The 23,879-nt window shown below is 36.5% G+C and overlaps 5 protein-coding genes across 6 annotated transcripts; 2 read left to right on the top strand and 3 right to left on the bottom strand.

The window, feature by feature from the left end:
* shmt1 (serine hydroxymethyltransferase 1 (soluble)) lies at nt 1–7,611 on the bottom strand. The gene is made up of 12 exons (XM_046834926.1): nt 7,454–7,611; nt 6,439–6,531; nt 6,199–6,344; nt 5,981–6,096; nt 5,737–5,897; nt 5,546–5,627; nt 4,462–4,674; nt 4,253–4,366; nt 2,292–2,414; nt 682–798; nt 420–530; nt 1–334 (listed from the first exon to the last, which is right to left on the bottom strand). The coding sequence occupies exons 2-12, from the start codon at nt 6,526–6,528 to the stop codon at nt 162–164; spliced, it is 1,446 nt and encodes a 481-aa protein (XP_046690882.1). The 5' UTR covers nt 6,529–6,531; nt 7,454–7,611; the 3' UTR covers nt 1–161.
* A 1,434-nt stretch (nt 7,612–9,045) lies between these two features.
* On the bottom strand, nt 9,046–12,031 carry pdap1b (pdgfa associated protein 1b). Its single transcript, XM_046834927.1, has 6 exons — nt 11,898–12,031; nt 11,187–11,278; nt 10,305–10,403; nt 9,838–9,956; nt 9,537–9,688; nt 9,046–9,408 (listed from the first exon to the last, which is right to left on the bottom strand). Exons 1-6 carry the CDS (start codon nt 11,908–11,910, stop codon nt 9,353–9,355), a joined length of 531 nt encoding a protein of 176 aa, XP_046690883.1. The 5' UTR covers nt 11,911–12,031; the 3' UTR covers nt 9,046–9,352.
* Nucleotides 12,032–12,209: 178 nt separating this feature from the next.
* On the top strand, nt 12,210–14,041 carry bud31 (BUD31 homolog). Its single transcript, XM_046834928.1, has 5 exons — nt 12,210–12,286; nt 12,590–12,693; nt 12,816–12,938; nt 13,058–13,224; nt 13,831–14,041. Exons 2-5 carry the CDS (start codon nt 12,600–12,602, stop codon nt 13,879–13,881), a joined length of 435 nt encoding a protein of 144 aa, XP_046690884.1. The 5' UTR covers nt 12,210–12,286; nt 12,590–12,599; the 3' UTR covers nt 13,882–14,041.
* A 2,155-nt stretch (nt 14,042–16,196) lies between these two features.
* On the top strand, nt 16,197–19,313 carry cpsf4 (cleavage and polyadenylation specific factor 4). 2 transcript variants are annotated; one of them, XM_046835497.1, is made up of 8 exons: nt 16,197–16,633; nt 17,220–17,270; nt 17,379–17,531; nt 17,615–17,710; nt 18,017–18,110; nt 18,192–18,264; nt 18,361–18,531; nt 18,643–19,313. In XM_046835497.1, the coding sequence occupies exons 1-8, from the start codon at nt 16,531–16,533 to the stop codon at nt 18,709–18,711; spliced, it is 810 nt and encodes a 269-aa protein (XP_046691453.1). In that variant the 5' UTR covers nt 16,197–16,530; the 3' UTR covers nt 18,712–19,313. The 2 variants fall into 2 exon arrangements, with proteins under 2 accessions (XP_046691453.1, XP_046691452.1); XM_046835496.1 differs by having other exon boundaries at nt 17,376–17,531.
* Nucleotides 19,314–19,391: 78 nt separating this feature from the next.
* Nucleotides 19,392–21,554, bottom strand: atp5mf (ATP synthase membrane subunit f). Its single transcript, XM_046835498.1, has 4 exons — nt 21,414–21,554; nt 20,219–20,326; nt 19,743–19,859; nt 19,392–19,542 (listed from the first exon to the last, which is right to left on the bottom strand). Exons 1-4 carry the CDS (start codon nt 21,427–21,429, stop codon nt 19,514–19,516), a joined length of 270 nt encoding a protein of 89 aa, XP_046691454.1. The 5' UTR covers nt 21,430–21,554; the 3' UTR covers nt 19,392–19,513.
* Nucleotides 21,555–23,879: the final 2,325 nt, after the last annotated feature.

Genomic DNA, 23,879 nt, shown 5'->3' with positions numbered 1-23,879 from the left:
TTATTGATAAATTTGCTTTTATTTTCCACCTGAATCGTATCCAATTCACTGCTCTTTGTTGTTTTTTTGCTCATAAAACATGCTAATGCACAAGCAATTAACAAGGTCTGGATATTCTCCAGTTAAAGCTCAGATACAATAATAAAGAATGAGGATTCGACTCATAGCTCAGGCAGTCCAGGCATGGGGAACTTTGCAGCAAAAGCCTCAACCTCCTCTCGGATTTCCGTCATTCTCTTTCGATAGTTCTCGTCCTGAGCCAACGTTTCCTTAAACTCCTTCAAAGTGGCTTTGGGGTTCATGTTTTTCTGGATCTCAACCGTTAACTGAATGCCTAAAACCAAAAGAGGAAATTTATATTATTGAAGAGACTTACCTTTAAAAAATATATGTAATAATACAAGATGAGATTAACTCACATCTGTGAATATATTCTGCAACCATGTGGAAATCCTGCTCTACTAGCCCTCGTGACGTGAGAGCAGGAGAGCCGAAACGAAGACCACTTGGACGCAGGGCACTTTTATCACCTGCATTACATCAATCAATCTAAATTTCTCACTCTGCCATTTGTGAAATGCACCTAAATGTCAATAACTGCACTAATAATCCAATGAATATAATAGAAAGAATGGACAGATTAAATTATGTACAAAATTAAACTGGAGTATATGTGGTCACCTGGGCAGGTATTTTTGTTACAAGCAATGGCACAGGCCTCCATCACCTTCTCTGCCCTTCCACCATCAGTTCCGTTTGGACAGAGATCAAGCAAGATAAGATGAGTATCAGTACCACCTATAAGCAGATGCAGATAAAGGGGGAAAAATAAATAAATAAATAAATAATAATAAAAAAAAGATAATTAGCCCTATAATAATGTTATATTTTGCAAGTCAGATAGTTTGAGCACAGGAAGGTCACAATTAAAAATATTCAGTGAATTAAACAAGAGCAAAGATCTCCCATCTTCAAATCTCAAAAAAAATGTACAGTGGAACCCGGTTATGTCTCCGGCCTAGGGGACGCCAAAAAGTCTTGAGATAAATCGATGAGCGAGATAAACAAAAACCAATATGGCGGCAATATATTACCGTGCTTGAAATTTCTTTATGTACATGATGTGCGTTATTAAATGAGAGTGTGCATGCACGTGTTTTTGAGGCGGAAGCCGAAGTAAACCCAAAGTTTATTGAGAATACTCAGGAGATAATCCACCAATACTTGTAGTGAAGCAGTAATATCCAGTGATGCGCTCCGGGAGCGCGGTCCACGAAGTTCTGTGAAAGCAGAGACAGTTCGTGTAGAGAATCCACGGATCCGCGCTATGGAAAGCGCAGCGCTGGGCAGCAATGGATAAACGTGGTGCAGACAGCGTGAACATGGAAAACAGCAGGATCGGGGTAATCCGGGGTGCCGTTGAGAGAATGCGGAGTCCGAGAAGAAGGGTACGTAGCGGGATACGTATATGCGATTACACAAACCGCCATGAACCAACACATACGATCATGCACAAACAATAACGGACCGCGAGTGTGTGGAGGTGAGGGGCTTAAATAGGAGATGGGATGAGTGAGTGAATGAGAGTCAGGTGTGTGTGATCAGCATGACTGTGACGAGCTCCGTGCAGGCGGTGTAAGCACGGGAGAAGAAGCAGGGTGCTCCGGGGAATGCATGTCAGGATTCCTGACAAAACCGACGTTAAGTGGCAAATTTGCCCCCCCTTGTGCTCGAGATATTAGGGGACATAAAAACGACATACCGGTTAAAGAATGCTAAGACAAAGCGAGAATTTGGCGGTTCCACTTCAAAAACGTCGACTTAATAGGGTTGGCGAGTTAACCGAGGTCGAGATAAGTGGGTTCGACTGTATATTAAAAAAAAAATAATTTGAGGCAGTTTGATTAGTAGAAACCAATTTTACAGTCAGCATTGCGCAAGACCGGGAAAGCTTTTTTTGCTTTATTGAAATCTTTTTCACATGATTTTCCTCGCAATAACAATGTCCAAGTTATCTAGTTTAGATCCAGACTAATTTTCAGATGTTACTATCCCTGCTGTAAACATTGTATCCATCTGAGGTTTGCTAACTGAGGTATAAAGAGGAGTGTTGACACAAACCTCTATGCTGTTGACATTCCACTCCAGAATCAACTATTCTTTCTCCACATGACAGAATTTTAAAAATAAATTCACCCTTAAAATGTAATATAAATGCACAAATGAACTATTTATCAACTAATATAAATGTATAGCAGTGCAACACCAAGTCTGGTGTTTCTCAATCTTACCAGTGACAATTTTGTAGCCTTTTTCCATCAGAGCCGCTGCCAAGGCCTTGCAGTTTGCCAGCACTTGTGTCTGGTAGACCTTGAACTCTGGAGTCAGTGCTTGCTTCAGTGCTACAGCCACTCCTATTCAGCAAATCCCATAAAATAAAAGAAAGCATTGTGATACACAAGTGCAAGTCACTTTTACTGCAGTCCATTAAACCATATTGCATTTAAATGAAATAAAAATTTAAACCCACAACAATTTTACATACCAATTCCCCAAGATATTTGTCATTTTGATTTCTTCATCGATTGATATCTATGCATTTTTTAATTAAAGTTTGTTCCTCAGGTGGCTCTGAATCCACACTGTACTCAGATGCACAAGCATATGTGGACTGTAATAGCAACATTTGAACAGCTATTACATTTAAGGAAGTGGTAACATAAGCCATAATTATCCAAAACATTCCCTTATTTAGCTGGATACAGTGTTGAGAAGAAGCTACCCCTATTTTTTTGCCTCTATTGTTACCTCCTTTGTGATATCATGCTAATATAAACAGCGGTCTTATAAAAGTGACTGACAAAGAAAAACCTGTCAGATGTAGCTATGCCTGAATTCTGACAACCCAGCATAAATGGTGTGTGTGTATCACTAATGCCTTCTCAAGTTACAGGTTAGCATGACGGTAAGATAACACAGCGCCTGTGAAAACTGCACTTATGCAAAGCGGCGCTTGTGTGGTATGAAAGTACCACAGTGATGCACGAGCACACGAAAAGTTAAATACCGGTGTCATGGATGAAGGTGAAACATCAGCACAGTGAGCAAAAACTGTATAAACCTCATTATGTAAAAATGGTGTAGTTTAATGAAGTGCTATTGTGTAAATTGTTTGTAACTTAAGGGAAGTCGCACTTGATCTTTTCTGTCGAGCGGCAGGTTGCGCAATCAGCTCACGACATTGTGATGATTCAATTGGCGGCAAATAACAGCAGCAATAAACGATTATATTTTAGGTCACTCTTGTGGTTTTCAGTGAATGCTTATGCATTTGTACAGCAATTATTTTTAGTCAAGAGTGTTAGCTTGCTGCATTTCTCCATTCCATTGTCTTTTTATAGCATTTGTCTACAACAGTAACTTCTGTTTTCAAACGTGATTTACTGAGGCTTTACTACGTTCAAATGCTTTTTAAAATGTGTGAATATTTAATTTATGCATACATTTTATAAAAAAAAAAAATTTTAATAAAGTTTTTCAAAACAATGTTATTATATTTTATATTGATTTTTTTTTTTAACATGGTTGTCAACTTTCCATCTGCAAAATACAACACAAACTGCTTCACCTTGTATACTCAAATGCTTTTTTTTTGGTTTGTTTACAAAAAGAAACCACTCAGCATGAGTGAATTTGTTCAAAGGAGAAATCCCCAATGCATTTAACAAGCAGTCACTATAAACTTTAAAATGTCTGAATTAAAGAAAGTTAAACTCAATATGTGGCTTTTGCATTTTTTAAGTACACTTTTATACATTATTACCCTGAATTGCAGTTTTATAGTTATAATAAGCAAAACATTTATTTTTTTTAAATAACTTTAACTGATTAATGGAAAAAATTATCGTCTGATTAATTGACTTAAAATAATCAGTAGTTGCAGCCCTATAGATTTATTTCTTATTTAAAAAAAAATTAAATAAAATTACAATTGAAGTTACATATACAAAAAGTAAGTCAAGGATTTACACAATGCCTCAGAAAATGTCACAAAGCCCCTTTACTTAAATCACACATGGGAGGCTCATTATAATTAAGTAAAATACTACATTGTGTACTCTTTGATACTATACCCTTGAGAATGGATCAAAACAAATTCAAGACAAAATAGAATACTTCTGCTTTATTCTCAAGAGAGTTACTGATCAAAATTGAACTAATCTGTAGGTTAAAAGATTTTAAAACTGGTTACCAGCAATCGCATGATTATGAGGTCCTCCCTGTAGCCCAGGAAACACAGCCTGATTGATCAAACTCTCCAGGTTGTAAAGAGTTTCCTTCCCTTTTGCATCCACACTGCGCACACCTAGTAGGAAACATGTTTGCACATTACCACATACAAAAAGCAGCTATACTCGTGATCCCACCCCCACATACTGTACATATTCTCAAACAACAGACCTTTCCTATAGAAGATGACTCCAGCTCTGCAGCCTCTCAGAGTCTTATGAGTAGTTGTGGAAACAATATCAGAGAATTCAAAAGGAGATGGAACCACTCCTGCAGCCACAAGTCCACTAATGTGCGCCATGTCGGAAAGCAGGTACGCCCCGTTCTCATCTGCTATCTTCCGCAAACGACTATAATCCAGGTTACGCGAGTAGCAACTGGTACCTATGACAATAAAACACAAAAGTTGGTTAGTTAGTCTGGTTAGTAGTTTTGCATGTTATTAAACTTGTATTAATGATACAAGTAACATTTGGCATAATACAGCAGGCTATTCACCATAAAACACTGCTTATATTATGATTACATAATGACTTGTAATAAACCTTTAAACATCCTGCCCACAATAGCTTCACCTAGATCCCAAATCAGGAGAGATGTGGATTTTTTGTTCAGCAGCTAGAAAGTTTCGTAGATAAATTATTGTATTTCAGCTTCCAGTTAAGTGATGATGGCCAGCAAATGATAAATTGTTTATCAGATGTCCCTAATGAGCATACAACATAAAATTAATCAAAACGCATATACCAATAAACATCTATACACACAGGCACAGACACATGCTAAGCAAACACTCTGCAGCATTTATCCAGCCTTTTCTCTTTGACTCGATATGGGATAAATAAATAATCTGGGAAACCTACGACTCAAAAACACATCTTGTATAATAAATAGATGTGTGACTGTAAATTCATCTTGTCTTAGCATTACCATGAGTGCCATGTGTCAAGCTAATGCAGACAGATTTCAATTACATGCGTCGTATGAGTCCGAATTGATCACATACACCGTGATGTAAGTATCTTTTCATTTTAAGTGTCTTTTTGTAAATCTTTTACTTAATCGAAAAGTATACTGCAGACATACAGGTTTAATTTTTCCTGTATCAAAGCGTAGCATATCAAGGAACCGAATGCAAATAGAACCGAATTAGATTTTCAAAACCTTGTTATTGCAATGGATTTCAAATTATAGTTATTAACCAAAAGGTTGTCTTTCACAATCATGTTTTAAAAGCGTCGGTAACAGCACGCACCTGCGATGATCAGTTTTGGGTGGAACAGACGAGCATTTTCCTCTAGTCGGTCGTAATCAATGTAACCGTTCTCTTGATTGACCTGAAAATCAAAACAGAACGCAAGTCCTCCTACTGACAATGATATAAACGATGTATGCACTTTAGATACCCAAAGTTTAAAATATTCAACATGATAAATGAACAGCTACCTTGTACGGCATAGACTCAAAGAAAATTGAGGTGGCAGAAATTTTTTTCTTGTCAGTCATAAATCCATGGGTCAAGTGTCCACCATCCGGGAGATCCAGACCCATGATCCTCCCATGAGGCTCCACCACTGCTGTGTACACAGCGAAGTTGGCAGGTGACCCTAAACACAACATGTTCATGAGTAACCTTTGATATGCAACTGACCAAGGCTCAGAGTTCAAATCTCCAAATATCCAAAATTACCAGAATAAGGCTGCACATTTACACCCCATTTCTCTGGATCTAGACCATAAACCTTCAGTGCTCTTTGCTGGCAGAGTCGCTCAAGTTCATCCACATGCTCTGTGCCACCGTAGTATCTAATGATGTGTTTGCCAAGAACTGATGTTTAGATTGACAATGTACAACACATAAAATAAAAATACTTCCCATCATAAGACATTTAAATATGGCAGATTTACCTCTGGCCTGGATATCCTTCTGAGTATTTGTTGTTCATGCATGAGCCTAGAGCTTCCAAAACAGCACGACTTGTGAAGTTCTCAGAGGCAATGAGCTCCAAACCGTTCACCTGTCTCTTCTTCTCCTTCTTAATAATCTCAAATACCTATTGAAAGAATTAAAGCAAATGCTAAAATGTGTTTAACCTCTTATCCTTGATGCGACATATCAAAACAGGACATTTTTACACAGGAACAAACCTCAGGGTCGTTGATGCCGAGTGGTTCCTGCAGCATCCTGTTGTGAGACTCCCATGTGTCCTTGTCAACGCAACAACCGTTGTTTGCCATTTTCTTAAAATAAAAGCAAACAAACATTAGAATGTACAGTCATTTCCCAAAGTCTCAACATGTTCCCAGTCCACCAGTGGTTAAAGATTAAATATTACCTTCAAGAGGATGAAGAGGGACAATTATTACTGTTGGAATTTCTGTTTAGTCAATCATTTAAATTTTGCAGATTTCATAGGTGGGTTTAATGTGACTTGGAAATATGGTTAGTCAAAGTGCTTGTAAAATCGAGTACAGGGATTTATGATATAAAACATGAAAAATTAGCCCAGTGAAGGAAAACTGTAAATGCAACAGTATAAATTGACATCCTATACAATTGTGTGCCTTTAGCTTTGTGGAAACTTGGTCAGGCATCCAGAAACTTGGAAAGAATAGGACTGTCTCTCTCTTTTTGAATCATCAACAACACGTGAGGATTTTGTCTTCTGTGATAGACATTGCAATGATTTCTAAAGGCTCGGATGGTTTTACAGTGGCTGCTAGAGTTAATAAACAGTGGGTTTTTGGAGCTGGAGGAGTAAATATCTCACCAGACATGCCCTCGTTTCTCGGTTTAACATGATGCAACTGCAGCAAGCGCGCGCTGTCTGCGTCACGTCCCTCGTTAAACCAAAAGTAGAGAAGTATAACATGGTGCATTGACACAATCTCAGTCCTCCAATATAAAGCAAGGAAAATATACCAAACTATTATTAAGCACGTGTTAATAAATATACCTTATACCAAACTCGAAGAGTTGCAGGTAACTACCGTTGCTACGGTAACTCAGCTCATATCATACACATGGATTTAATAAAGACATGCAGTTAGAAATAGGAGCGTTATCCGCATAATTTGTGACTTTGGAGCACTAAATTTCATTGCTGGTTTATAAACATCAAGATGAACCCCAAGATTACACCAGTGTAGAAAATGTTCTTACCTTTATCACTCAAAATTGTGCTTGTAGTTGCAGGAATTCTGTGCTTTTTCATGCAATAAATTGCAGGATTCAAAGTCCATAAAAGTTTGAAGAGGCAGATCCTCACTGATCGTCACCAGATAAGAAGGATCAGCTCAGTGCACGCGGCGCGAAATACTCCTCCGAGGGGCGGGGTTTACTGTGAGTGAACCTGTCAATCATTAAATCTTACAATATGTATAAACAATAATATTAATATCCCTTTCTTATTATTTAGTTTTACTAGTTTCGAAGCTCTAAAAAAGCATCCGAGTTTAATATTCTTGTGATTGACTCATGAAGTTGAAAATATATTAATATTTGGTCTATTTAGAGCAACAACAAATGGTGCTTAAATGTGCCACAAAAAACAGCAACGACAGGGTTTTTTTTTTTTAATCAATAAATTTGTAAAAATGTATAAATCAAAATGAGTTGCAACATGTTATTTAGAATGAAGTGTGTTGTGGAAGTTTAACTTTTCCTCCATGCCATTCAGGCGGAACTATATGTAGCACATAGCGAACGGACGCAATTGCGTGCGGACCACGAATCAATGTTCTTTTATCCGAGTGGTTTACGCTAAACAGCTGTCATTTTGCAGGTTGTATCAAATCGATACATGCAGAGTCTTTCTCTGGCTTTTTTTTTTGTATAAAAGCCTTTCTTGAGAATTAAGCAGTCGAATAAAAGAAATCGCTTCACGGTCCGTACACAATTAGGTCCGTTCGCATTATGCTGCCTATATAAATAGTTCCGCCTGAATGCTAGACGTGTATTTTTATTTCAAGTCGTAATGATAATAAAACCAATTTGATTATGCTTAGCAAAAAATTTTTTATTCTGAAATTTTAAATACAATATATTTGACCTATATTTTCCCCCGTCGATAACCCTAACCAAATTCGGCAGATTTAAGAGGTGAGACGGCGCCGCCCCATTAAGTCACATGACCGTTTTTCCCGCGCTGTCTACTAAGAGACCAAACTCTGGTCTATTATGACTATGATTACGTCCCTGTGCTCCAGTTTACTAAGGACATTTTGAGAAGGATGGAGTTGAAGAACTCAGGTGTTCTGCACAGAACTTTGACCTCAATGCGATAGGTCAGGTCTCCAATCCTCTAGATGTAGTGTATATTGTATTTATTGTTGTCATTTAACACACAAATTTCATAATTCAAAACGTCCACAAAACATTTCATTTTTCTTTATTTCCTAAAATTCCTGTACAAAAAAGGATAGTTGCCAGAGCTTTGTTTTTATTTTTTATTGAAAAGCTCTCTGTGATGTTAATGATCGACCCTGGTGAATGTACTGATCTCGTGATTGTGGCGGCTGAGGTTAGCAGAACCATATGCATTAATAAAGACAAATGGGGGGGCAAATAAAGTTGTGTGAAGGGCTTCAACATAAAAAAATGTATACACAGAGAGCCAGCAACGAGTATATCTTATAAGCAGGAATTATAATGATGAATGGAAAAACATTCACTGATACTCACCTGATGCCCTGCATTCATATAGTAATTAAATTTTATAGTTCACTCCATCTGACATAGCAGTTACAACATAATATATTAATAAATGTATTTATTTGTTTGGTATCATTAAATAACTATCTACAGATTTTAGTTCAGGAACAGTGCAGAAAAAACCCTGACCAGTTCATGAGCTTTAATTACGGCCTATCAAGCTTAGCAGTGAGAATGCATAAATAATCTTTTATAATGAGTTTTTGCACTGTAACAAAGCGTAACACAATGACAAATAAGCTTGACCTCAAAAATATCAGTCAGTATATATATATATATATATATATATATATATATATATTTTATACTCTGCAGTTCTTTAAACCTTTTCTCATTTTATTATTACTATCATTTCAGGGACAGTGTATTAAGTCCTTTCGCTGCTGCCTGTGCCACTTCTTTTGCTGTAACAAAAACACACAAAAATAAGGATATAATGAGGATAGTGCATACAAGCATTTAATACGTTCTAAGCCTTATTCAACATGCCATTTATTTGTATTCCAGAGAAAATAATGGTCCCCATATTCACCTTTCCTTTCCTCTTCTTTTTTCCGTGCAGCATCTTCACGTTGCTTTCGGATTATTGCAAGCCGGGCTAAGTCTGCTTTGGCTTGATCTGTCTTTCCTGCTAAATGCATCTTCATGTATCTTTCCTTGGCCTTTTGCTTTTCTATTTCCTCTCTGAAATGTTGATCAGGAAAAAATGTTTAAAAAAGCTCTTATTTTACAAACACAATACAATTTCAATTTACAAGCCTTAGGTAAAGAGAAGATAAACTCAGTGTTTCTTAGCCACTAAAATTAGCTATACCCACCTTGGCAGCTCTTACCTCTCTCTTCTAGAAAGCTGTTTGGGTCCTTCGAGTTCTAAGTCTGTTACTTTCTTGGTTTTCTGAGCAGCACGATTAGGATTTTCAATTTCTATTAATCCCTCCACACCTTTTCTTCTCTGTGACAAAGAAGGAAAATTCAAATGACACAAAATTCAATAGTTTTTTTTTTTCTTTTTTCAAGTATTCATCAGACAAGCATAGTGGAAACATTGTAGTTTGAAACAATGTTTAAAATTACATGTATGAAACCTTGGTTAAACCTTATAGTCTTTTGTAAGTAGCTAAACACAAGGAAAACAGCAAAATACAGACAGACACAGTTTTTACTGCTTTCCATCCCACTAATCAGTCAAACCTCAAACCATGTGTTCACCTGAGATAATGTTGGTTTATTTCTTTTTAATCCAAACTAAACAATTGCTCAAAAGAGCCTTTAATAAGCAAAAAAATTACACAAGGCTTACTCGAGCACTTTCATCATCACTGTCCTCTGAACCAGATTCTGCCAATTTGTCATCCTTCTGATTATCATTCACTGCTGCTCCTTCTTCTTCATCTTCATTCTGTAAGAAAAAAACATATATTCATTTAACCTTATAAATAAACAGATGCTTTATAGCAGGTTTTAAAAAAAAGAGTTAGGGTGATGTTTTTAGTCTTTAGCTGTCCTGGTTCTGTGATCTGTGGCCACTGTAGCCTCAGGTTCCTGATAATTGCTGACAGGAATGGAACCTTACATGCTCTTCTGCATTGCCCATCTACCTCAAGGTTCGGCATGCTGTGTGTTGCTGTGTGTTCTATGACAGTTGTCTGTCCGCCTCTGTTGTAAAGAGAATTTTGTTGTGACCACATCTGTCCTATTAGTTGATACCACTACCATAGCCTCCCTTTTAGCTTGGGTTATCCTGGATAGTCTTTCTAACCTTTCTAATCATGCAGGTACTTGCAGAACTACCCCATTCCCTAGATCTTGTATTTGTATTATTTATTGCGCCAGTCTTTGTAAACAGTTGAGATTGTGTGTGAAAATCCCAGATGATCATCAGTTTCTGAAAAACTAAAACCCACCCATCCAGTAGTAACAATCATGCCACAATCAAAGTCATAGTGATCACACTTTATTCTAATGTCTTGCAATGTGCTGCTGCCAGATGACTGGCTGACTGGATAGCTGCACAAATGAGCAGGTGTTTTTTTTTTTTCCAAGAAATGTAAACAGTGAGTGTATAAATCACATTATTTTATGTTAAATATATTATTATAGTCTAATTTTTAGTGTTACAAATGTAGGAAGCATGGGTCTCATGTTTATTCATAAGGCAGTTTATTAGATTGTCTAAAACTACCTTTTTTCGCTCTTTTTCAGCTTTCATCTGAGCATCTATCTCCTCGGGACTTGTGTACGTTCTCATTCGACCCTTATGTCCGCCCTTCTTTCCTGCAACACAAAACAATTTCCATCATAAGTCTACCTAGCCCAATTTAACATCACACATTTTATACACACACTTCTCTTCCTATTGCATTATAGCTGCATTATAGCTCAAATAATGTTTAAGGTATAGTGTATAATTAATGAATAATGTATAGTGGTGTTATTTTTGTCTGTACTTTTGAGAGTCACCAACAGCTGGAACCAAATTCCTTTTGTCAACACACTTGGTCAATAAACCTGATTCTGATCATAATTTAGTGCATTTGTATTTGTCTTGTGTCTTTTATTATGTTTTCTTCATATCATTTATTGATGTCAGGCTGCTTGGAGTCACAGAGTCAAAACTTTACTCTGAGGTGTTACAGACTGTTACTTTTATTTCTTTAGATTATTCAGTCATAAAACCTAATGAAATACTGATCAATATATTTAAATGAAAGGTTAGCTTTTAAAAAAGGGGGATACGGGTGAGATATAATTTCACAAGACTGTCAATAAAGCCAATAGCCGACTTACAGTCCAGGCAGGTGTTAATAATTCACCAGGTATTACATTATGATTATTGACCTGCTTGTCTATGGTAACTGCCCATGTGTCACTCAAGATAAGAGGAGAATCTTACCTCCTTTAGGCATTATGATGTTTAGATGAAAATAGATGATAATCCTAAAGCCTTATTTGGTGATGTAGGTAAGATGAATCCCAGTCTGGGCAACACGACCAACTGGTGATAAAGTGAAACTCCTACTAGCTCTACCGTGTTGGCTAAGTTGCTAACAGTAATCCAAGTTTTATATAAGAGTTACCAACTAAATAACTCTGGTAAAAGTTAGAAATATAAATAATAAACTACTTAAAATAGTGAAATACAAAAGACACAATCGATAATACCCAATTTTTTTTCAAAACCCCAACATCAGCCTACGACACTAAGTCTAAAAAACAGCCTACAATGCGATCGCATTTATTTTCTCTCAGGCGCTCACTGGACACCTAACCTGATGCAATATGGTAAAAACCTTTCCACCAGCTATTTATATCAAAGTGTATTTTTAACATGACATTTCTTTTACGTTGCTGCATTAAATATAAAAATAAGACATTCAACACATCTTATCGATTTCTTCCGCACAGTTTTATAGGATATCTCAAAAACAAGGAACTTGCGTTTTTTTTTATCGTAACGTCGTAAAATGCTAAGTAAGGTCCCTCGGTGTGACGTAATCATAACGCGACTAACAGATCCCGTGCTGTAAGAGCTCGTAAACATCTGAGATTATTATATCTTATTTATTTGCATTTTTTTTTATTAAGATTTGAAGTCATGCCCAAAGTAAAAAGAAGCAGAAAGCCACCACCCGACGGTTGGGAACTGATTGAGCCCACTCTTGATGAGTTGGATCAGAAAATGAGGGAAGGTGTGTTCAGACACGGCTAGCTGAGTAGCTAATCGGCTATTGTTTGGATTATTTATTATATTTGATGTGATGTGTTTAATATGCGGTGTTGTTCAATTACTGTTGATGATTTTGATTCGCAGCTGAAACTGAGCCTCATGAGGGAAAACGAAAAGTGGAGTCCCTTTGGCCGATATTCAGACTTCATCACCAGCGGAGCCGATACATTTTCGACCTGTTTTATAAAAGAAAAGCAATCAGCAGAGGTCATTACACCCGTGCAGACATATTTTGCTTTTCAGTGTGTGACTGTACGTTATTAATGGTTGTTGAACAATATTAGTTATGAACTAATGTTGGTATTTTGTGTTTGTTTGGTTCTCAGAGCTCTATGATTACTGTATAAAAGAAGGCTATGCTGACAAGAATCTTATTGCAAAGTGGAAGAAGCAGGGCTATGAAAATCTGTGCTGTCTTCGCTGCATTCAGACACGAGACACCAACTTTGGGACGAATTGCATATGCAGAGTGCCTAAAGGCAAACTGGAAGTGGTGAGATAATTTTGACTTGCATTGAATGCCCAAAGGTTTGGGGACGCTTGTCCAGGTGTATGGTTATTTCACAAACTCCAAATGTCAGATGTTTTAATAGAGAGTATATAATCAATTTGTGAGCCTCAAATTACAATTTTAGTTCACTGGAACTAAGAGGTCTAATCCTCTTCCAGAATCACAATGCCCATTGCACAAAGTGAGCTTTTGGAAAGATTAAGAAAGTTGGAGAATGTTGGAGAGGAAGAACTGTAGTGTCCTGAACACAGCCCTGATCTTAATCTCACTAAACACTGACTGCACCCCAACATCAGTGCCTGATCTCACTTATGCTTTTGTAGCTAAAAGAACTGGAATCCCCACATCTTTACTCTGTAATGTAGTTGAAATTCTTCCTAGAAACAATATTTTACCAGCAAAGCAGAGACTAATTGTGGAATAGGGTTTTAAAAAATCCCATGGATGTGATGTCAGGTGTCAACTTTTGTGCATATATATATTTTAAGAGGATATCAATTATAATTATTAAAGGTTGAAGTATAATTTATTGTCATTTGAGACATTTGGGTTGGTCTGTTTAATCAGCATTTTCTCTTTACCTCATAGGGTCGTATCATTGAATGCACTCACTGTGGATGCAGAGGATGTTCTGGATGAGCCAGTACTGCTGTTGTGACTCATTATATTTTAACCTATATGCTTTTTTTAATTTTTGTCTTATTTTTCTTTTTTTGTGTGAATATTTCATTCCAGATTTTTTTTTGTCTTCTCTTTATTGATTGAAAATTCAGCTTTCATTAAACTTTGCCATCTTTAATATGGTTGTCTTTACTGACACATTTTATTTATTTATTTTTTAAATTAATTATTTGGTATTCTCTAAAAAAAAAAAAAAAATACAGAAAATCCCAGTCAAAAGACGCAAAGTACACCCTCAATTTATTGGGGTCTAAAAAACATGTATGGTTCTTACCAACCTTTATAAACATGTGAACAACCTAAGGTGACAGCAAACACAGATTTCAAAATGTATTAATGTTTTTCCAAATAAAAGTTAACCAAAATTCAGAAACCATGTGGGGTACAATAAGTGCGCCTTACCTTTTTCCACCTTTTTAAATGTAATATAGAGAGACTTTGGCAGATGTTACTAATGAAATGAGTATTACAATTAAAAAAACAGTATTACTTAATCACCAAGAAATGTGACTACTATTATAAAGAGGCATTTGGTGTTCTTGAGCACTCAGCTGTGTCTCCATCATGCTTAGAACAATGCATGACCTCAGAAACAGAATATTCTTGAGACAAATGTGAGAACATCTGTGCAGCAGCTAAAGCTGGACTGAAACTGGATCATATAACAGGTCAATGAGCCAAAACACACCAGACATCTAAATAGCAAAATAAAAAGATTAATCATGATGTTAATATAGCCAGGTCAAAGTCTAGAACTCAACCCATCTGTGATGCTGTTGCTGGATCTTAAGGTAACTGTGCATAAAGAAATGCCTTCGAACAAATTAACTAAAACAATGTTACATGCGTTATCTAAGAAGATAGATAGAATAGATAGAATAGATAGGATAGATAGATAGGATAGATAGGATAGATAGATAGATAGATAGATATCATGAAAAAGTTCAACACAGTCCGAGTGCAGTGGCTGAGCCTCATTCCGTGCAAACCACTTCCTAGATTTACCCTGCCAGGTAAGTATTAGTGATACAAAATTTATGAAAAATGAGACTGCAAAAATAAACATAACATTTTTACTACAAATTATTATTTCTTTCTAAATGTGGTTCTACCTGCAAATGAATTGTATGATTTAATGTAATAGTACAATTTTTCAACTCAACTCAATTGAAGCTTTATTGTCATTCTCCCACATACACATTATACCAAAGAACGAAATTCCGTTATGGTCCAAGGTGATAGAGACACAGCAAGAGTAACATTAAACATAAATAAAGAGTAAATATTAGACATAGTAGAGTTAAGATGCGATAATATGAGGTAGCTGTGAGAAATATGAGGTTGAAATGTAGGTAATGTCAGAACAGAGTTAAGTAAAGTGTGAGTGCACAGTCAGAGTGACCGTGTGCAAGTGTGTGTGCAATGTTCAGTGTGTAATATTCAACAGAATGTGCACGTGCCTATAGTAAACAGTAGGTCCCTGAGTGCAGATGTTTGGAGATGTGCTACTGTGTCCAATGTGTATTTTTAATGCACAGTAAAGTGGCTGAATACGAGTGTGCGTTAATGTCGGGAAACATATTTCTGAAATCTTTCTAGATTTCCTGCATGTGTGAAATTTTACACCTGTAACCATATGCCTAATGAGAGGGATTTCATACATACTGTATAAAATAAGAAAGAAGATACAAACCCACTTTACTATAAAATTATTTTCTGGAAGTAAAACTAAGTAACCTTTTACATGACAAACTTTTAAACATTTCATAAAGTGTATATTTTGAGAGTGGATTTACATGAAAAAATGATTTAAAGATTGTGTCAATTCTATTATTATAATATGAATCTATTTAACGATTCACTTTTATAAATGAAACATTATGAAGTGTAAGAGCGCTTATAAGAAATGTCCACTGAGTGGTTGAGAAATCTATTGTAATCTATTGTTTTAAAATTTAAAAAGTAAAGATTTCTGTAGATTTTTCAATAATGTAAATAAATAAACAAATCCGATTTGAACACAAAATTTTGAACATCAGCTTCAAATACATTTGAGGCAAGACATTTTAATCGAGCACCGGCATTTTGAAACGTTGCTTTAACGATAATTTTGTAATATATTTTACTTAACCTGTAACAGAAATATTATTAAATCTTTTTTTGTACTGCTATTTTATAAAAGAAAACGAATAAATAAATAAAGGAAACAGCGAGTATTTAATTGCTCTTGTATTTGTATTCGCCCCTCGATCACTCGATCTTTCTGTGTGTGATTCGCCATCCTTATAGAGTTCAGAGGTCATGCGTTTTAACCGTCACAGCGGTGCATCTGAAAGGTGTTGGTGTTTTTAAAGATGTGGCTTAGTCGCGCCATGTGGAGCTTCTAAATTACTGTGTTTATAAATCAGTTGCATTTTCTCCACGCATTTCTTTTTTTTAGCTTCCGGTAGTTTATATCGAGCTAATTTATTATACAACTAGCAATTTAATAGCGTGTCGCTAACTAGCCTAGCCTAGCCTAGCATTTGGTAGAGTTGGTGGAAGTTTTAGTTGGTTGCAGTTGATAATAGAAGTTCAGTAAGTGAGACAGAATAAAGAACTGCAGATATGCAGGAAATAATCGCCAACGTTGATCATTTAAAATTCGACCTGGAGATCGCTGTCGAGCAGCAGTTAGGGGCGCAACCGCTGCCGTTTCCAGGAATGGACAGTAAGTTGATATTAAAATGTTCACACTCGCATTAATGTATTCCTGAGTACTCATTATAGGACCAAATCTTTTTTTGGAAACCTGCCCATCACGCCCAAAATGTCCTGGTTGAACATCCTTCTTTGCTTTACAATAAGATCCATCATCCGAGAAGGTTTTCCACTAGACTTTAAAGTGTAGCTGTGCTCATTCAGCTACAGGAGCATTAGAGCAGGCACTTATGTTCAACAACATGTTCCAAATCACCCCAATGGTGTTCAGTGAGGTTAATGTCGAGGTCTTCCACACCATTCTTCTGACACCACGTTTTCCTGGATCCCACTTTGAGCCCATGTGCACTGTGATGCTGGAGCAGGTGTGAGCCCTAGTGGAGGGAAATTGGGATGCTACTGATTACATTTACATTTACATTTGCGGCATTTAGCAGACTAGTGATTAGTACGACATTGTGTATAATAGATTTAAGGAAACACGTATGGGTTTGATGGTCATGTGTCCAGATATTTTTGGTCTACAGTGTGTTTATAGTGGTTTTAGGAGGCACATCCCGCTGGCATGCTGTAATCCGTAACGTTTCTGTTTGCAGAGTCAGGAGCAGCTGTGTGTGAGTTTTTCATGAGATCTGCTTGTATAAAAGGTAAAACAGCTTATTCATTTTGATGTTCCAGAACTAAAAACAAGGAATAAGATGCATGTGGCTTTTTGATCTTTATTTTTTTTCCTGATCATGTCTTTTGTACTGGAGGTGGCATGTGTCCTTTTCGGCACATCAGTGGAGAAAAGACGGTGGTTTGTAAACACTGGCTTCGAGGATTATGCAAGAAAGGAGATCAGTGTGAATTCCTGCACGAGTACGACATGACGAAGATGCCCGAATGCTATTTCTACTCCAAATTTGGTTTGTATTTTTTTTTGTGTTACTTGTGTGATATTTTTTCAAAGTAGAACGTATGTGTGTTTAGACTGTTTGTTTTCTTGCAGGGGAATGCAGTAATAAAGAATGTCCTTTCTTGCACATTGACCCGGAATCTAAGATTAAAGACTGTCCGTGGTATGATCGAGGATTTTGCAAGCACGGTATAGCTTTCCTTTTTCTTTTTTTTCTTTTTTAAAGTCCTTTATTTGAAAAAAAGTTTACAAATCTTATTAATTAATTTCTTGTACATTGGTTAATTTATTCAAGGGAAAAAAGTCTTGTATTACATAAGAATATTCCTTGTTTTAATTCAGGAGTGTCACTTTACCTTATAGCAGCAAAGAATACAGAATCAAAACTATTAGCTGTTGAAATAGCATTCTGTTGCCTAGCAACCAGTGAGGTGGAACACAGAACACAGCAGATTTAAGGCACAGTTAAATCTGGCCTGCTTTGTTTTGATTAAGGTCCGGATTGCCGACACAGACACACAAGGAGGGTCATCTGTGTAAATTATCTAGTAGGCTTCTGTCCCGAGGGCAAGTCGTGCAAGTTTATGCAGTAAGTTCATTCAATTCACATCAGACATTCATTATGAACAGCTTAGTTTTGAGCTTTATCACAACTGATGACTGTTTCTAGCCCACGCTTTGAGCTACCAATGGGGACAAATGAACAGCCACCTCTGCCTCAGCAAAACCAGATCCAGCAAAAGGTATTGCAGTTTTTAAAGATTATTAACTCCATAACTAAAAGATAAATGCAAAAGAAAACACTAAACCCTTTTTTTTTTTTTTTACCCCTTCAATAGCAAAATGCACAGAACCAAAACAGATCATCGTTGTCACTGATCCAGTTAACCAGCAACAACAACATGGTCAATACACACTATCAAAAACCCATGCTCGGATCTTCACAGTCTCAGAACAACACAGGGGGCCCAAGAGGCCCTCGGCCACTGGACCAGGTCACATGTTACAAGGTCAGAGTTTACACTTTGTGACACTTATGCACTGTCTAGGTAACCATGTGTGTAGGTTGATTTTATAATTTTCCTTTTGATCCACTCACAATGTTTTTTTTTTTTTTGCAGTGTGGAGAAAAGGGACATTATGCAAACAAATGCACAAAAGGACACCTGGCATTCCTAAGTGGACAATAACATTCTTTTTCACAATGTCTTTGTTAATAAACAGCTGGATTTTCATGTGATAAAATGTAAAAGAACTGATCTATCAGCTTTTCAGCTTGGAGAAGTCAAGTGGACGTTCTCATTTGCCAAGTTCACATGCAGGATAATGGACAAACTTGGATTTCTGCCAAGATCACGATTTTTGAGTCAAATGTGAAAAAGGCTGGATGAGTTAAAAAGAAAGCAATGATTAATTTTGAAGCTCTTAAATTTATACTGATGAGGATCTGAAACTGGGGAATAAAACATTGTGAACACTTGCTAAAAGAAAAAAAAAAACTACAGTAACCTGCAGTAAAATCATGTCAGGTTTCAGAAATAGAACTATAAAACTAAGATCACACTCGTTTTGAAAGACGTCTTTTCTGGTTATGTGTATTTGCTTTAAGCAGCATCAGCCTTTATGAACCTTCGGATTTTAAAGGTCAGTTGACTTTCAGGCATAGATGTGAAGTTAAACGTGTGATTTGTTAACACTTGATGTGCTTCATAGTGAGACCACGTCGAATAAAGTTACTTAATTGTAAAGATGAGAAAGTAGAGATTGAACAATAAAAATGAATTTTTTTGTAGGTTTTTTTTTGTGTATGCTAGAAAAAATATTCAGGAGGTGATAAGTAATATTCAACACAATAAAACAAAACCCACACTATCATCTTACTTTAGTTTATTTCTTGGTCACAAATATATTTATACACAACAGCCTTGAAAGATAGGCGAGGTGATCGCACTAGTTGGGACAGTCCGAGACTCAGGTGGGTCCAAAAACGCTTCAGTGGTACTTCCTCCAGCGGTCATGTTCTGTTACAGAGAAAAGGAAAATGTCTCCATAAAAATACATCACACCTTCTAGTTTAAGCAGGACTGTTTAATGTTTGGACATAAGAGTAAATGTGCTGAAGCTGGATGTGTTTTTAGGAAAAATTTTTACTGTGGCCCTCATCTAAAATCTAAAATATGGCAGAAACAAAGAGAGCAGATTTACTTTAGATGTTACTTACTAATATGATCGTATTCCCAAACGTAGCTCAGTACAACATAACCAGCAAGGATCATGGCCACACCACCGAATCCTCCCTTCTTCACGTTAATGTACTTGTTGTAATATCTTCCATAGCCTAAAAGACAAAAACGGAGAACAATACATAAAGTGGTGAACATGCGCTTTAATTAACAGACGGCTGATATTAAAAATAAGGTTTGATACCTTCTCAACATCCCCCAAAACAAACTCCCCCCAGCAAGCAACAAAATTCCGTAACATTTCATCCAGTTGTACCACAATCTGGAGTAGTTTCTTTTCGTTTGGAATTGCCAGTGACCAGAGGTGGAAGCGGAAGACTGACTATTATTTCACTGCATATTCTTTTTCTATCCTACAATTTAGGACCAAACCGGTCACCACACACACCTTCATACATCCTGAAAACAAGACAGGTTACAACCTTGTTAAAACAGTTGCCACAAGCTGTCTCACCTCTGCGAACAGAACCGATGAGGCCATTAGGGGTGAAGTCTCTTGTACCAAACCAGGCTGGCAGCTGACCGAGTTTCACATCCATAAGCCTCTTCTCCACCAGGGGAACTGCAGACACAATTACAAACAGTCAACCCGGTGTAATCTAAGACATTAAAATCCAACATTGGTTTTATTTATGTTTGGTTTTGGACATTGCTGTCTTCAGGGTTTCATGTGAAGCTACAGAATCCTCCTAGTGGACACTTTTAAACTTTGTGACAAGCATCACTCCAGCAATTAGCTTCTTTACTGTAAATGATCACAAGGACAAATTGCTTCATTTGCAGCGACAATTAGTGATCATCTCATATCATTTGCTCAAAAGACCACTGATCTCAATTCTTACGCTACCTGTGATTTGACTGAACACTGAGCAAAAAACTAAAACTAAAATACAAATTATAATGTAAAGCCAGTTCTTTAACATCAAAATTAGAAAAAGAACATTGAGTCTATATTTTAAATGCAATCTTTGATAGTAATAAAGAGCAACAAAGCTAAAAAAAAAAACCCAAAACATATTTCTGACGTCATCCCATAGAAGAATCTTATGTTTTTTATCTGCCCCATGTGTCTGTATGTCTGTGTATCCTGTTCTCCTACTGTCCTGGCTATAATAAGTTATTACAGTAACTAAGTGTATGAGCAGTTAAGGGAGTTGTTTTCCATGGTTTTTAACGCTGTGAGCAAATGTCAGGCCTGCATTAGGTGTTGATTTATATTTCACAGTCAACAAACTGAGATTAATTAAGAATAAAGTCAGATTTATGAAGATTAAATTGACCGACTAAACCCAAAAGCTGTTCCAGTCAACCGTGTGCTTCAGCGGTCTGTCCATTTTTGTCACAATCACATGCAAATCGCACATTTAATCCCATGTTGCAAAAAACTGTAGATATTTATATTAAAAATGAACCCTGAGCAAAGCAGAACCGGACCAATGACAGGAGTGTGTCAGAAAGTCCTTGACTTGACTCGAGTGCGCTTCATCAGGCCTTTCTTCAGATTACTTTTATAATCAATCATTATAAACAGCAGATACGCGTCAAATTGTCTGCTTTATATTGTACATAATAACCGATCACGATATAACGAACAACCGAGCAAGATTTCATTATGCAATATTACTCCAAACACTTTCCAACACCCGTACCTGGTCTGTCCGCCATCTTGCTTTGAGCTTGGTGGCTGCCGCGATGTATGTTGGGAATAAAATGGAGCGGAAAATACAAGGGCGGGGCGTTTACGATCACGGAAATGACGTCACGGTTCTTATTCGGTGGATTTCCTTGCGTTGTAGATTGCAGCATGGTTTGCACGCTGTCACTGTCTGTGCTGAGGAGTGAAAAGTATAGAAACTAAAACAGAATCCGACTGTCTTATAAACAATTTTTTTTAATTCTTTATTCTAGTAGTAGATATAAATCCATAGGAAATGCTATCAATCAACCAACTAATCAATCAATCAATCAATCTTTATTCTAGTAGTAGATATAAATCTACAGGAAATGCTATCAGTCAATCTACTTTATTCTAGTAGTAGATAAAAATCCATAAGAAATTCAATCAATCAATCAATCAATCAATCAATTAATCAATCGAATGTAGGATGGTCTTTGTATGCTGTAGTCACTGAACCAACATGCCCAATTCAGTTCCAGCATGATAATGCACCTATGTACAAAGTGAACATGAAGGTACAATTTGCAAAATTGAAGTGAAACAACTTGAACGTTTTGCACAAAGCCCTGGCATCAACCCCAGTGATTACCTCTGGGATGTACTGGAACACCAAGTGAGTTCCAGACCTCCTTGTCTGACCTCAATAATTCATTTGTTGCCGCATTAACACATATCATCACAGTCATGCTCCCAAAGCTAGTGGAAAGACTTTCCAAAGGAGTGCAGGTTAACAGCAATAGAGGGGGGAAAATCATGAATGTCTTAAATCTCTTAAATCTTGAATGGAACAACTGTGTGTTTTTGGGCAGTGGAAGAAAACAAGCAAACCCAGGATTTACCGATGCAAACATGGGGAAAGCATGACTTTACACAGTCATAACCCAAGGTCAGGATCGAGCCTATGATCCCAATGCAAATCCTCACAGTCATGCTCCAAAATCTAGTAGAAAGCCTTGACAGAGGAGTAGAGCTTATTATAACAGCAAAGTGGAATAAATCTTGAATGAAATGCTCAACAGTATGTGACAAACATTATGGTCACGTCCGCATAATTTTTACTATATTGTGTAGTTGCTTCACAAATACTTCACAAAGTCAAAATGCCTGCAGTGCTATAATAATGTATTGAAACAGCACAAACTACTTTTTTAATGATTAACTTCATTATTTTTGGTTTTGAATTTGTCTGTTTTCATTTTGCTATGTTACCACAATTGTATTTAATGACTTGCTGATAGTGGATAATTCACCTCTATATACAAAAAGTGATACAGCTGAGACTGAACTCTTAATTTCTTCTAAATTCTATTAAAGCAAAGATTTCATGAAAATCCCACTATTAGTGCCATGTCACAGGTCTTGTGCATTGGGCCTTTATGTTTTCTATTCTTTACATGATTATTCGTTCATCATTTGTATCCCTGTATGTAACTTTTGCTGTCTTTTGCTGTACTACTTCTGTACTCGGTTTCTATTAAAATAAAAATAAACATAATTGATTACTTATAGCACAAAAGTAGAAGAATTCCTTGCTCTTTTTTTGGAGTTTACAGAAAAATCCGATCATTCACTTCATTCACTTATCTGAATCTATGTTTGAGATTGAGTTTCTCCTTTTTAACCATTGCACATGCATTAGCATTGACTTCCTAGGGCATCAGAACAACAGACTTTGTTCTTACAGAAGCACCAACCATTAAATTAGCACTAGAATCTCTAAACACATCACAATATTACTATACAAAAATATTTCATGTCTGTTAAAGTGAATTCTGCATTTAAAATCAGAAGTGGTGTGATACAGCTTATTTTAAAAGCAGAAGTATGCACTGCACAAGCCTATGCACACTATGCACAGGATAAATATGACATCTCCTTTTCTGCTTAACTTAGGTAAATGGCCCTATGCTCTGCTTTATGGATACTTGTGTATAATGAAAGTGTCACTCTGTCTGGCACATATCCCAGAAGACTTACTTATGGCATTTCATATATTCCTCTGAGGAAAGCTACTCATTTATCTTATCCCAACTCAGCATTTTATTTGCTATCTTGTCTGGCTTTTGTTCCCTATGACCTCTACATGCAGCAGTACTAAAACAAACCTACTGTGGCATTTTTGTTTTAAATGACATGATGACCAGATTGAAATGTTTAAATTCTTAGCAGTGCTCTTAGTAATACAGGTCACTGTTTTGGTTTGGTTTGAGGATTTATCATTTGTGTCTTATTATTATATGAACAGCTCTTAAAGTATTAAAGCATATATTCACATGTAACTAGTAATTAATAACTACCAACTCTTAAAAAATAAACAAAAAGCAAAAACATATTGATACATTAAGAATTTTGAAATTCTCATCAAGTTATTTGTTGTTTTTGAGTTAAAATGAATATTTGACCCATACTGGGATACAGTCTCTAATTCTTTTCAACC

The sequence above is a fragment of the Silurus meridionalis genome, chromosome 22 (genome assembly GCF_014805685.1).
Source record: "Silurus meridionalis isolate SWU-2019-XX chromosome 22, ASM1480568v1, whole genome shotgun sequence".
NCBI classification, from domain to species: Eukaryota; Metazoa; Chordata; class Actinopteri; order Siluriformes; family Siluridae; genus Silurus; species Silurus meridionalis.
This window is presented reverse-complemented; position numbering and strand designations above follow the sequence as displayed.

What these genes read in the sequence shown, in the direction of transcription:
- pdap1b (XM_046834927.1), bottom strand. An exon ending in CTGAAAAAGAGCGAAAAAAG is followed by an intron (nt 10,404 to 11,186) that starts GTAGTTTTAGAC and finishes TTTTTCTTACAG; the next exon opens with AATGAAGATGAAGAAGAAGG. An exon ending in AAAAGAAGAGGAAAGGAAAG is followed by an intron (nt 9,409 to 9,536) that starts GTGAATATGGGG and finishes TTTTTGTTACAG; the next exon opens with CAAAAGAAGTGGCACAGGCA.
- bud31 (XM_046834928.1), top strand. Translation starts at nt 12,600, where the DNA reads ATGCCCAAAGTAAAAAGAAGCAGAAAGCCACCACCCGACGGTTGGGAA. An exon ending in GGATCAGAAAATGAGGGAAG is followed by an intron (nt 12,694 to 12,815) that starts GTGTGTTCAGAC and finishes TTTGATTCGCAG; the next exon opens with CTGAAACTGAGCCTCATGAG. An exon ending in CTAAAGGCAAACTGGAAGTG is followed by an intron (nt 13,225 to 13,830) that starts GTGAGATAATTT and finishes TTTACCTCATAG; the next exon opens with GGTCGTATCATTGAATGCAC.
- shmt1 (XM_046834926.1), bottom strand. Translation starts at nt 6,528, where the DNA reads ATGGCAAACAACGGTTGTTGCGTTGACAAGGACACATGGGAGTCTCAC. An exon ending in CCCAAAACTGATCATCGCAG is followed by an intron (nt 4,675 to 5,545) that starts GTGCGTGCTGTT and finishes TTATTGTCATAG; the next exon opens with GTACCAGTTGCTACTCGCGT. An exon ending in AGTCATCTTCTATAGGAAAG is followed by an intron (nt 4,367 to 4,461) that starts GTCTGTTGTTTG and finishes GTTTCCTACTAG; the next exon opens with GTGTGCGCAGTGTGGATGCA.
- cpsf4 (XM_046835496.1), top strand. Translation starts at nt 16,531, where the DNA reads ATGCAGGAAATAATCGCCAACGTTGATCATTTAAAATTCGACCTGGAG. An exon ending in GCCGTTTCCAGGAATGGACA is followed by an intron (nt 16,634 to 17,219) that starts GTAAGTTGATAT and finishes TTCTGTTTGCAG; the next exon opens with AGTCAGGAGCAGCTGTGTGT. An exon ending in TCGAGGATTTTGCAAGCACG is followed by an intron (nt 17,711 to 18,016) that starts GTATAGCTTTCC and finishes GTTTTGATTAAG; the next exon opens with GTCCGGATTGCCGACACAGA.
- atp5mf (XM_046835498.1), bottom strand. An exon ending in CATCGGTTCTGTTCGCAGAG is followed by an intron (nt 19,860 to 20,218) that starts GTGAGACAGCTT and finishes TTTGTCTTTTAG; the next exon opens with GCTATGGAAGATATTACAAC. An exon ending in TTGGGAATACGATCATATTA is followed by an intron (nt 19,543 to 19,742) that starts GTAAGTAACATC and finishes TCTCTGTAACAG; the next exon opens with AACATGACCGCTGGAGGAAG.